Source organism: Canis lupus, chromosome 1 (assembly GCF_003254725.2).
Source record: "Canis lupus dingo isolate Sandy chromosome 1, ASM325472v2, whole genome shotgun sequence".
Classification (NCBI taxonomy): Eukaryota; Metazoa; Chordata; class Mammalia; order Carnivora; family Canidae; genus Canis; species Canis lupus.
In genome coordinates this window covers 98735873-98748366 of record NC_064243.1, presented here as the reverse complement: position 1 = coordinate 98748366, position 12494 = coordinate 98735873, and the positions used below count along the sequence as shown (strand labels likewise).

Below are 12494 nucleotides of genomic sequence, written 5' to 3'. Positions count from 1 at the left end.
CCCCCGGTCCACCTGTGCCAGGCCCTGGGCAGGACAGGGCCAGGGAACAGGCCACCCAGGACAGGAGCAGGGAAGGGAGACAGGATGGGGTGCCCCGGGTGGGCTGGCAGGAGGCCCAGGTTGTGGGGACAGGTCAGGGTGAGAGCCACGTCAGTGAAGGGGAGGCTGAGCCCCACCCTGGGGCTATTCCCCAGTCTGTGACCTCTGCCACCAGCCCCGGGCGCCCCCACACAGGGCTATCTGCCCCCACACTGGCGGGAATACCTGCCCTCCCTCTGCCCACCTGCTCGTCTTCCCCCCCGGGCCTCGCCTACACGTGGATCACCACCTTTCCCCCCTCCATGCAGGATGCAGAGATGCTCGCCTCTGCAGGTGGCTGCCCGGGGCCCCAGCTCCCCGCTGCCCAGTTCGTCTCCACCTCCTCTCCTCCGTTTCCCCATTCTTCCCTGGACGATGTGGCTGATCGGGGGGAGGGGCGGAGAGAATCCCAAGCCAACGAGGCACCTCGCAAGGAGCCTGACCGAGACCATGACCTGAACCAAGATCAAGAGCTGGACGTCTGCTCAACCCATTGACCACCCAGGCCCGAGGCAGGAGGTGCGTCAGCTTTATTGGTTGTTGGTGGCTTAGATATGCGGGGGCTCGGGCCCCTGAGGAGGGTGGGGGCGCTGCCCCCTCACTGCTGGTGGCAGGTGTGTTCAGGGCCCGTGGCCAGGGGGCTGGCAGGCCTGTGTCCTGGGGCACCAGGGTGGGGCCCCGAGGCCCAGACGGTCCTTGCACTGGCAGAGGGTGGGGGGTCTCCTTGTCCCTCTGGAAACATCCTGAGACCAAGGCCGACTGGGCGCCTCACCATCCTTGGGCTGCTGTGTGTCCGTGGTGGCCACGACCCTGCCCCAGTTGTGTGTCCTGAGCCAATCTCAAGGGGAGCAGGCTCCGTGTTGGCCTGGGTGGCCTCACCACGGGCAGCCTGTCCTGGGATACGGCCCGGCGGGGCCCGCCTGGGTTCCTGCAGTTTCCAGGACCAACTCCCACAGGGGGGTGGGCCTCAGGGCGAGGCGGCTCCAGGATCTGGGTGGCTGTGGCCGGGTTCCATCTGGGGGCATCTGCCGACAAGGGGGAGGACGGGGTGAGGGTCTCCAGACACGAACATTGGGCCATGAGAGCTCCAGAGCCATCAGGGCCTAATTCCGACCTGGGTAAGCCTCAGTTTCCCCTCAGGGTTTGAAGGGAGAGCAGAGGCCTGTGGGCTGACTCATGTGACCCTCGCTGGGCTAATGCTCCGAGAGGCTCAGGACAGTGTCCGGGGCACACAGCAAGCAATTAATAAATGTCTTGGTCACCAGGCCATGACCAAGGGAGCAGGCTGGCATCCAGGGGGTTCCACTGGGGACAGCTTGAATAAACCAGGGCCAGCCAGGCTTAGAGCCGGACCCCAGGTGGGGCCGACAGCCATGGTGTGAGTGGCACAGAACGGGCACTCGTGTCGGCCCTCCTCCTGGGGTCCCACCTCCTCGTCTGCTGGCCGCTCCCAATAGGCAGGTGTTCAGGGAGCTCCTGTCCACTCTGCCAGGGGGGTATTGGGGGTCAGACGACTGTTACCAGTGCCCATGTTCTCCCTGGGTCAGGCCCGAGGAGTGACCAGGGGGCTCAAGGTGTGACCATGGGGCCCGAGGAGTGTCCACGGGGCCCCAGGAGTGACCAGGGGGCCCGAGGCCATACACCCCTGTGGTGTGCAGCCTGTACCAGGGCCTCAGATGGAGGACGTGACACACGCTGGGCCTGCTGACCTTCTACATTTGCCCTTGAGGCACCTGGGATCCTGTGTCTGGCACCCCCTTGGGCCCCAAACAGCATAGGGGCTTCTTTGTTGAACATGTAATGGGGGTCACCCAGTCTCCCTGTGGCTCCTGCTTCCGAGTGGGGTGACCTTGGTGGGTGCTCACCTCTTTGAGCAAGGACAGGGGGTGAGTGTGGGGGGGGCACACGGCCAGGGGTGCCCACCCTGTGAGGCCCGGACAGGACCGACACAGGGCACAAGGGTCTGCTGGTGGTGGAGTAGGGGCCTGACAGGGCTGGCCAGGGGACAGAGGTGGCGTGTGCCCTTCTGGCTCACCTGAGCCCCTACTGCCGGGGGGCCACGTCCATCACCGGCTTCTGGACACCAAAGGCAGTGATGAAGATGTTGACCACGACGATGATGAAAATCAGGCCGGTGGCCAGATTGTTAAGGAAGTCCAGCTTGGCGTGCTTGGCGGGATTGTTGAGGTCGTACCTGACTGCGGGCACAGGGAACAGGCACTGCACCAGGGCCACCGTGTGCAGGGTGGGGACTGTGCAGTGGCCGCGGAGCAGCAGCCCTGTGTCCCCCACAAACCAGAGCCCAGATGCCATCTCAGGACAGAGCCGACATGAAGCACCAAGTGCACACAGGCAGCACCTCCCTGAACACCCATGGTGCTCATGCTGACCCAAGGGCCTGTCCTTACGCCCACTCTACAGGTGAGGGAACCGCAGCCTGGGAGGTCAAGCACCTGCCCGAGGTCACACAGCCAGCAATGAGGGGCGCCCTGACCTCACTCACCTCGGGGGCAGGACCATCTGGTCCCTGCAGACCACTGGATGGTCACGTGTTCCTATACCCTCAGCTTGGGCAGAAGGAAGGACAGAGACCCGGCAGGGGGGGCTCAGAGGGCTGCATCGGGGAGCCAGCCCTGACCGCAAGGCTGAGTGGGGCCTGTTGGTAGTGAGCAGCCTGTTCCAGGGGGGATGCAAGCAGGAGCAGCAGATCAAGGGTGGGAGCATCCCAGGCCCTCCCCCCCACCAGGCCCAGCCCAGGCTCACACCAAGGAAGATGAGCAGCACGCCCACACCAATCTGCAGTGCAAGGGAGATGGTGATGAGGACCACCAGGGGCACGAAGAAGGTGAAGCTTGGGCCCTGCTCTATGACGGCCTTCAGCTGGGAGGCGTTGGCCATCAGCAGCGCGATGTCCAGCATGCTCTCGGCCGCGCTCTTCTTGTTGGCGTAATGGTTCACATTGATGGGCCGGTTCCTGCCCCAGCGGGGTGGCTGTGGGGACGGAGCAGTCAGCCTGGGCGGGGGCAGGGGTGGGAGTGGGGGGCTGCACACGAGGGCCGGGGTGAAGGGCAGATGAGAGGCCCTGACGAGGCCGCGTGGCCCCTCAGGACCGGCCCTGGGAGCCCCGGTCCTGGAGGACACAGAGCACGGTCCCTGCACGTGCTCCAGTTGGGCCAGCGCCGCCCGCCCCCCGCCGCCCCCTGCCCTCCCCCTCCAGGCCAGTGGCTGCTGGCCAGGGCAGGAAGTGCCACCGGAGCCCTGTGCGATCGCAGGGCTACAGCTGAGCTTAACTGCTGCTTTAATTTTTATTTTGAAAAACAATTTTCAAGCATTTTATGGAGCCGTGATCGCCACAGAAAAGGCTATACAATTAACTCAGCAACTCGGGGCCTCGGGAGCCCAGGTGCAGACGCGACACCATCCTCCTGCTTCGGTCAGTATTCCGGTTTCTCAGGAGGTGCAGCCCCACAGTGCCGCAGGGGCATGGCTGCTCCTGTGCCCTTCACGCCCTATGCAGGGGGTCACGGCCTTCAGGAAGCCCTCCCTGCTGAGGCGCAAGTGCAGGGAAGTAGGAGATGCTCTCCTCCCTCACAAGGCCTCCCTCAGCCCCCAGCCCTGTCCCCTTGTCCGCAGGTGACCCAGAGTTGTCAGCCCATCGCTGGGGCCTCTGGGGGCACTTGGTAGCTCATGTTTCTAAATCATGAAAGATGCAGGCCAGGGAGGTGGCTGTGGGGGCGGGGGGCGGCAAGTGAGAAGCCTCCTCCTCTCCTGCCACTGAGGGAAATCTCCCCCGGAACGTGGAGAGCGGAACGCAGGGGGAGCGGGGGCGGGCGGGGGCTGGCTCTGTGACCCAGAGTAACATGCCCAGGAGGGAGGCAACCAGCCAGCGGACCGCCCCGCCTGCCCCACCGCCTGAGGCCAAGTAGCAAAGCCACTGGGTTTAAACTCCCAGACCCTCGGCCCCAGCCTGGCACGGCTTCTGGGATGTTCCACCCACAGCCAAACCCTAGGTCTCTGCTCCACCTCTTGGCAGCGCCTCCAGCTGCACCCCCTGCTAGCTAGGCCACCCCCGCCAGGGCCCAGGCGCTCGCCCTGGGGTCTGGGCGTGGGCTCCCACCGCCTAGGGGCGGGCACCCCATGGCACCAGGCTGGGCCCCAGCTCGCTCTCCAGAGCTGCCTGGCTGGCCGCACCCTGTCACGTGCACTCCCGGGGACAGGCATCCCGGAGGCGCTGGGCTGCAAACCACAAGTGCAAAGTGCCTTCCCCGGGGGGCCACACGGTGCTTCCCCCATCCACGTCCCAGAGAGCCGAGTGCACATGTAGCAGGAGCTCCCACCTTCCAGGGGCAGGGGTGCCAAGTGCACGTGCACACACAGCACATACCCAATTATGTGCACACACACAGCACACACACAAGCACATGCACGCACACAAGCATGTGCACGCACACACGTACGTGCACAGTACAAGCACGCACGCCTAGGCTCACTGCGCTCCCCTTCTGAGTCCTCCTGGACTGCGGGAGTGGGGCAGCCATGCAGTCACATACAGGACAGGACAGGGACAGGAATGGGGGTCCCCATTCCCTGTGCCCCAGGCACAGTATCCTTCTTGCTCATCCTTTGGCTGGGTGCCCTCCTCTGGGTGCACCCCAGCCGCGTCCTCACACACACCCACTATGGGTAAACTGAGGCTGGCACAGGAAGCGCCTGGTCTGAAGCCAAGCACAGGCTGTATTGTGAACTCAGGCCCTGGGATCAAGAGCCCCCTGCAGAGGGCACTATGCGCCGGGAGGCACCAGTCTTCCGCCGTGCGCCCCCAGGAGAGTCAGCACCCTCCAGCCTCAGTCTCCCGGTGTGCGCGGCAGGGCCAGAGCAGCAGCCCAGGAGCTTCTGGGGACGCCTTGGCCCCAAAGGACCAGCCAGGGCCCTGGCTACACGCACCTCCCGGTGCAGGGCACTTCCTGCCCACGCGGCCATCTGCTTCCTATTCCAGCTGTGCAGTGAGGGGGGGTACCAGTGGGAGCCCTGAGGCCCGCCACGTGGCCTTGACAATGCACTGCCCACCACGGGCCTCCGGGGCCCCATCTATGTGGCAGGCCACACTCCGGGAAGCCCCACACCCACGGGGGTCCCCACTAATGGGGAGGGAACCCATAGCCCAGGGGAGCTGTCAGGGGCCAGCACAGCCTGGCAGCCGCCCCATGGGGAAGGCCTGGGAGCCTGGTGCCATTGCCTGCCTGCGGAGAGCCGGGCTGGGACCTGCCCACATCGCCTCCACCCGCGACCCCAGACCCGAGTAGTGCAGGGAACCAACAGCCAGTTAATGTGTTCCCAGGGCCCAGTGGTGGTCCAGGAGCAGGGTAGGTGGCCAGTGAGCTCAGCGTTTCCCCCTAAAAGCCAGGAAGGGGCCTGGGCAGGGGCTGGAAGAGAGCAGGGAGGCCCACCTTCCATGCCCACACGCAGAGGGCCTCAGGCCACAAGGCTGGGTGTCCTCAGCTTGGGTGGGGACGTTGTTGGGACAAACGTGCCCCGGCTCTGCTGCACCTACGCACCTGGTTCTGGCCACAGCTGAATGGATGCTCCAGTCCAGGCCAGGTGTGGGTGGGCAGAGATGGGGTGCCCACCAGAGCCCCCTGCTCCCCTGCAGGACCCAGAGCTTTTGGTTCCTGATGCCCTCTCACCCGCCTGCCCTGCCTGCCACTGACCCCAAACCCCACATAAAAGTATGGAATGGAACCCCTGCCCAGAGGCAGCTTCCCGTTTTCAGAACGAGAGACCAGTCCCCCACCACATCCGTGATGTCCATCTGCCACCCTGATAGGAGCTAGGGTGGCACTTCCACTGGCCTCTCTAGCATCCCTGAATGCCACACCAGGGTCTGTGCCTCAGTTCCCTCATCTGCAAAACGGGCACATGGGCCTGAATGCAGGCACAGAGGCCCCTGGGTCTGCCGGAGCACACCCGGCACACAGCCTCCCAATCGAGCTGCACGGATTCACAACAACAAAAAGTCTGTAACAAGAGAAAGGACAAGTTCAGGGGCCCCTGGGTGACTTGCTCTCAAATAAGTAGAATCTTTAAAAAAAAAAAAAAAAAAAAAAAAGGAAAGAAGAAAGAAAGAAAGAAAGAAAGAAAGAAAGAAAGAAAGAAAGAAAGAAAGAAAAGAAAGAAAGAAGAAGGAAGGAAGGAAGGAAGGAAGGAAGGAAGGAAGGAAGGAAGGAAGAAGAAGAAGAAGAAGAAGAAGAAGAAGAAAAAGAAGAAGAAGAAGAAGAAGAAGAAAGAAAGAAAGAAAGAAAGAAAGAAAGAAAGAAAGAAAGAAAGAAAGAAAGAGAAAGAAGAAAGAAAAAGGCCAAGCCTAGGACATGACCGTGTGAGCCAAGCAGACCCAGGGACCCTGCGGCTCCAGATCCTAACCCACCCCGGCACCTCTGCGTGTGCGCAGTGAGTACCACCAGGAGTGGGGGCCTCAAAGACCTTCCCTCTGGGGAAGGACCTGAGAACCTAGGAGGGTCTGGCAGGGCCTGGGGTGTCTCTCATCTGACCCCCCAGAGTGGGCACGAGCCCACTGCTCAGACATGGCACAGAGGCCAGCCCTGGGAGGTCTCCCATTCCATGTCAGCGTCCGGCAGGAAGTCCTGCTGGGGCGGGGGTGGGGGGTGTCCGCAGCAGCTGGGCCACGGGGCTGGGCAGGCCTGCTTCCTGTGGGTTCAACACTGGCCGGCAGTGACCCCGAGGCCACATCAGGGTCACCTTTTAGAACTTGGCCAAGACCCTGCCAGTCTCAAGATCTGCCAGGAAAGCAGAAGTTAGGAAAAGATCAAACTTCCTTCGGCAGCTGAGCTCTGCATGGCCCAGATGTGACCCCCAGAGCCATAGCCCACCTGGTCCTGCTGCCCCCTGCCGTGCCCTCCACCCACTGTGACCCCTGTCTCCTGCAGTGGCCGAGGCAGTTGTCTCCAAGCCAAGACGCACCAGGGCATGACACAGCCAAGGGCTGTTTCCACAGTAAAATTGATGTTTACTAGTCCTCCTGCCTCCAGCCACAAGTGAGACACCCGCTTCCTCCCGCAGGGAACCCGGCCAGCCTGGCCTATGCGAGGTCATGAGGGCACAGGTGTGTGTGTGGCGGGGGGGCTGCAGGGTTCACCTGCTCAGGGGTCACATGTAGGGCTCTTCTGGAAGGTGAGCAATCCCACCCCACTTCCCACAAGAGGACACTGTGGCCTGCCATGGGTCTCCTGAGGCAGACAGGGGCTTTTGGCCCAGGCCTCCCAGTCAGTCCCCCCACCGCCAGGGGCCCAACAGAGCCCACCCACCCTGCCATCCAAGGTTCCCACTCTGGTTGGTGGATCTGAAGACCCAGCGGCTTGCCCCTCACCCCAGTGAGACTGTCCTCCTGCCCCGACCCTCACACAGATGCCTGGGGCTGGGGCTCAGATTCAAACAGCAGCCAAGTTCCGCTGGAAGGGAGGGCTGTGCCTGTCCTCAGGGTTTCCTCCGGGAGAGGGTCCTGTGCGGTGGGCAAGGATGTGAATACTGAGTGTCCAGCACACAGTAGCCCGCTGGGTCCTCATCATGCTCTCTGAGAAAGGCCCTGCTAATCTCCCATGTCACAGATGAGAAACTGAAGCCCAGAGTCACAGACGAACACACGAGGCAGGTCCTAAAGGTGGGAAGGGCAAGGAGGAGGCTGGAGAGTGGTGTCGGGGGGCTGGGGTGCAGGCCCTAGGCAGGGCGAGCACCAGCCTTGAGGCTGCCCACCCTTCCAGAAGCCTCCCTGCCGGTGAACGGAGACCCCTCCCCTCACATTGGCTCTCGGGAGCTACGGAGGGGCCTGGCCTTACATCACCTGCCTCCTCCCCAGCCCTGACCGCTCGGTGGGCCAGCCTTGGGCCTTTCGCTCTCTGTCCTCTCTGCTGGGATGTCCTTCCCCACACCACAGAGGGCCATGCCCCCCCTCCCCCCCAGGTCCTGCAGCACCCAGCACCACCCGCTGTCCCCACTGTGCAGGGAGCTGGCTCCACTCCCACCTGCCCATAGGTGGGGTTTTGCACTTAGGTCTTGGCTTCTCCATCTGGGCTGGTCTCCACTCTGAGACAGCCGCTCAGAGATAATGGGGTCACATCTTCCCATACTGGTCCCAGAGCCAACCCCTGAGCAATGCCTACCTGACTTCACTGGGCTCCAGATGCAAGGGACCCCGCAGGCGGCAAGGCTGTCCGTCCTATCTGCCAAGGCCCAGGAGAGCAGAACAGCTTGGGGCAGAAGGTGCAGGGTCCCTCCCTTCCAACCCACCCGCCCTGTTTGTTGCCTGACTTCCCCAAAGGCACGGAAAACTCATTTTTCAGACCACGTGCAGGAGGCCCAGAGAGGTGAGGCAGGCTCCCCAAGCACACACAGCCCACTGTGCCAAACTGCTTACATGCCAGGGCAGCGCCGCGCCAGGGCCGCCTCCGTCTTTGGTTTCCTTACCCACCACCAACCCCAGGACAAACGTCCTGTGCCATCCCAGGGTAATCAGGATTTACTGAACGGTGGACAGGGAGGCTGAGCCCCAGGAAGCTTCTGCCAGGGACAGGCAAGGCTGGACAGCAGCAGGGAGGAGGGCCTGCCCCTGACCCGGGCTGGGCGCACCCCACGGACCTCAGCCACCGCAGGGCAGCGCTGCCCGCCCCTGCTCAGGCCCCGGAGACTGCCACCCCTGCCCCCATCCCCAGGTCAGAAAGTGAAAGAATGTTCAAAGTCAACAAGTTACCGCGCTGGGCCCAGGGAAGACGGCACCGGGAGCCCCGATGGACCCCGGGGCGAGGGGGCGAGGCCCCTCCAAGGTGGGGGTGGGCCCGCCTCAGGCCCACGGCCCTCCTGGGCCAGCAGGGTCTGTGCACAGGCTTCAGGGGGGGCCCTGGGGGCACGCACCCCATAGTGCGGCGGCGGTGGACACGGCGGGTGACGTAAGCGTCTGCCCGGGGCTGGCCCGGGGCCCAGAGGCTGGGATCCTGCGCGCCGGGGCAGGAGCGGGAGGAGACGCGGGGGCCCAAGTTAGAGGCCGCGCGGGAGGCGCGGGAAGGCGGCGCCAGCGCCCCTGGGCCGCGCGGCTCGGCGTGGGCACCTCCCGGCCCGCCCCTCGGCCCTGCACCCGAGGCCGCTGCCCCGGGGCCACCGGTCGGGCCCCGCGGCGCGGGGCGCACAGGGCGCACGGGGAGCAGCGACCCCGGCACCTCGCAGTGCGGAAGCGGCGCGCTCCCGGTCGGCCGGCGCCCCCGGTGCCCGGGGAGCAGCGCGCGGCGCCCAGAGAGGGCAGGCGCCGGCCCGGATCGCACAGCGGCGCGCGCTTACCGAGGCCTCCGGGGAGCCGGGCGAGCCCGGGCGCAGGTCGCCGTTGAGCTCGTATTCCTCGGGGCGCGACTCCATGGTGCGGCCGGCGGAGCCGCCTCGCTCGGGGCCAGAGCGCCGCTCGCGCCTGGGCCGGGGGCACCCCGCTGCGCGCCCGCCCCCGCCCCCGCCCCCACCCCGCCCCCACCCCGCCCCGACTCCGCCCCCGCCCCGCCCCGACTCCGCCCCCGGTCCCGCCCCGACTCCGTCCCCGGCCTGGCGGGCCCGCGGGGCCGGGAGGGCTCCTTCCTGTCCCGCGAGGACGGCCCGGTTCCCCCAGGCCTCGGCCTCGCGCGGGCGGCTGCACGTCCGGCTCTGCCCCCGTCGTGGACACTTTTAGCCCTGACAAGAGGCCAAGAGCCAGCGTTTCCGGGGCCACTTGGCTAACTGCTGAGCGCGCCAGGACGGCGAGGCGCCGCCACGCCCGGCCCGGCCCGCCCCTGCGCCCCCTGTCCCCGGGCCTCCTGTTTGGGAGGCAGAGGGCCCCCGGGGGCCCGGTGCCCGGATGGCGCCCCTTGCCCGGGCGGGGGCCGGGCGGCTGTGGAGGGGCCGCGGGGGCAGGAGGGGCAGGGCCTTACCCCCGGGCTAGCGTCCTCCGGTCCTGACCCTGAGCCCGCGGCCTTCCCGCTTCTCGCACCGCGTGCATCGTGTGCACCGACCTCCACACCGAAGCGCCCCTCGTGTGCAGGGAGCACAGCCACTAGCGGCCGGGGCAGCCAAGGCTCCTCCCGCCGCCGGTAGGGCCCGGCTGTGGCTCGGTAACCCTGGACCCGGCAGCTGCGTGGGCTGGGGCAGGCGGCCAGGCCTCTCTGTGTCAGCTTCCATCTGTGAGGGGCGGTGGTCCTCTCAGGCCCTGGGGGCTGATCTGACATCCAAGAAGGTAAGTGGCGCCCCCACCCCCGGGGCCAGAAAGCAGCAAGTTAGGTCACTGAGCTGGAGGCTTGTTCATTGGCCCTGAGCATCATGGGATCCAGTGTGCCAGGTGGTGTTCTGGACATGGGGAGGAGGTGGAGGGCGTGGGGGGCGGCTGCAGCCTCAGCTGGAGGAGAGGCTGCCTGAGGCCCTGGGGAAGGGGCCTCCGCCCCTCAGCACAGCCAGGCCCAGGAGGGCCAACCGAGCACCCGGCTGAATGCTCCCCGGGTCTGTAGGGCCTGCACCGGAGCCCCGTGACAAGCCCAGCGCCTGCCCTGCCCAGGGTCCTGGCCCCACTCCAGGCTGAGACCTCCCCTGACTCCCCCCTCCCCTGCCTCACCCCTGCTGGGAGAGCCCCATTACAAGTGAAACCAAAAGCCTGGAAAATGCAAGTCACCCAGGGGATTTATCAGAAAAAGGGATCTTCCACTAAACAGGGTCTGGGCCTTCCTGCTGACTCTTTTCTCCTCTCTGGGGGGGAGCACCAGGGCCCGCTAGGGGGTTGGCACTGCAGGGGGGCGGCGCTGCAGGGCAGCTGTCCCGGGGCGTGCCAGTCCCTGGAGCGGGCTCCCACCCAGTTGGAGGCTGAGGGCACAAAAACTCAGAGAAGTGGTCAGTGCCTCTGTCCGGCTTCAGGGGCCCGAGAGCTGGGGAGTGTGGGCAGGAGCCGTAGTGCCCTGGGTCTGGGCAGGTGTGGGTGTGGCGCCCGGCAGGCACCCCTCTGTTCTCTCAGAGCCCACACCTGACTGCCGAGAGCAGCTGGAAACCCAGATTTTTCTTTCCTGCAGAGCACTCCCCCTCCTGCCCCAGGGTTGTGCTGGCTCCTGGAGGGAGGGTTCTGAGGGGGCAGGGGAGGCTGGAGGCTGGGAGGTGGTGAGGAGAGCAGGTGAGAAGGCCTTGGGGGGCCAGTGGGGCTGCGGCGGCGTGACAGCTGGGGAGCCCTGGGCCTCAAAGCCCACGTTCCTTGCTCCATCCAGGAGGAGGGCAGGAAAGATGCTGCTATAACGATTCAGCCTTTACACTTGGGTTTGTGAGTATCACTGCCCCCCCTCACCTTTCACCTTCCAGGGATCAAGGTCACAGGCAGCCCTTGCAGCAGGGGCTGCCCTCTGGTCTGCCTGCCCCCACCCCCACCCGCAAGTCCTCAGGGAGGGACTCCTGGGCTCCTTGTATCATCCTCATTTGCCCGGGAAGTGTGTGTTCCCTGACTTCCCAGTGCAGCCAAGAAGGGTGAGGCCTCCTGCCTGTCTCCCCCCAAAACCCCCCCAACCCCCGCCTGCCCCTACCTGGTTCCAAATCCTCTGCAGAGATGGACATGGGCATCCAAGGTGAGTTCAGGATGCAGCGCTGCTGTGAGGGTCAGTGGACAAGTGATGATGGGGAGTGTCCCCAGAGAGGGGGCGGGAAGGGCTAGCTGTGCTCCAATGCAGACACAGGTTGGTGCCTCACACGTGCAGACACACCTGCACCGGCATGACGGAGTTCACCTGTCTCCCGAGAGCTGCGTGACCAGGGACACCCTTCCTGTCTGACAAGTGGGGACGCTGTGGGAATTTAGCACAAGGCCCGCGTCCAGCACATGAGGGCTGCAGAGCTTTGTGGGCCTCCGTGCCTGGAGCAGGCCCCGGAGGTGGCAACTCCCCCGGGAGGGATCAGCACCATGCCCTAGGTGGGCATAAACCCAGACACGACCCACCCGCGTTACCACGGGGAGAGCACGACGTGTCACCTCAGGCCCAGGCCCACATGTGCACAGATAGGCCGTGTTTCCTGAACAGGGTCTTAGGAAGTGTCGGGGTCTCTGGCCCTCAGTCTGTGCGGCGTGGACCCCAACAGGTGGAGGAAGGGGCCACCATGGGAAGGTGGCATGCCAGGCCCCACACTCTGCTGCATGTCCCTAAGGTCAGAGGAAGGAGGCCAGGCTAGGAGCAGGTGTGGAGCTGCCCTCCACCTTAGAGACAGGGGACGTGAGCCTGGGTCACACGGGCATGGCTGGGTCAAGGGTGCTCCCGGGTCAGGGGGTGTGAAGTGGGCACCCATGCACGGGTCTGCACCATCTCCCACGGTGCACCAGCGAGATGTGACCTGCCAGGCCCAGGCGGTGAGAGGCAGCAAGCCCCAGAAGCGGA

General features: G+C 65.2%; 1 protein-coding gene across 4 annotated transcripts; it reads right to left on the bottom strand.

The window, feature by feature from the left end:
- Nucleotides 1–590: 590 nt before the first annotated feature.
- NINJ1 (ninjurin 1) lies at nucleotides 591–10395 on the bottom strand. Of its 4 annotated transcripts, none has more exons than XM_025423655.3 (4): nucleotides 10032–10340; nucleotides 2844–3069; nucleotides 2114–2276; nucleotides 591–1103 (listed from the first exon to the last, which is right to left on the bottom strand). In XM_025423655.3, the coding sequence occupies exons 1-3, from the start codon at nucleotides 10323–10325 to the stop codon at nucleotides 2122–2124; spliced, it is 675 nt and encodes a 224-aa protein (XP_025279440.1). In that variant the 5' UTR covers nucleotides 10326–10340; the 3' UTR covers nucleotides 591–1103; nucleotides 2114–2121. The 4 variants fall into 4 exon arrangements, with proteins under 4 accessions (XP_025279440.1, XP_025279443.1, XP_048949928.1 ...); XM_025423658.3 differs by lacking the exon at nucleotides 10032–10340 and adding an exon at nucleotides 9418–9598; XM_049093971.1 differs by lacking the exon at nucleotides 591–1103 and having other exon boundaries at nucleotides 2136–2276; nucleotides 2842–3069; nucleotides 10032–10388.
- Nucleotides 10396–12494: the final 2099 nt, after the last annotated feature.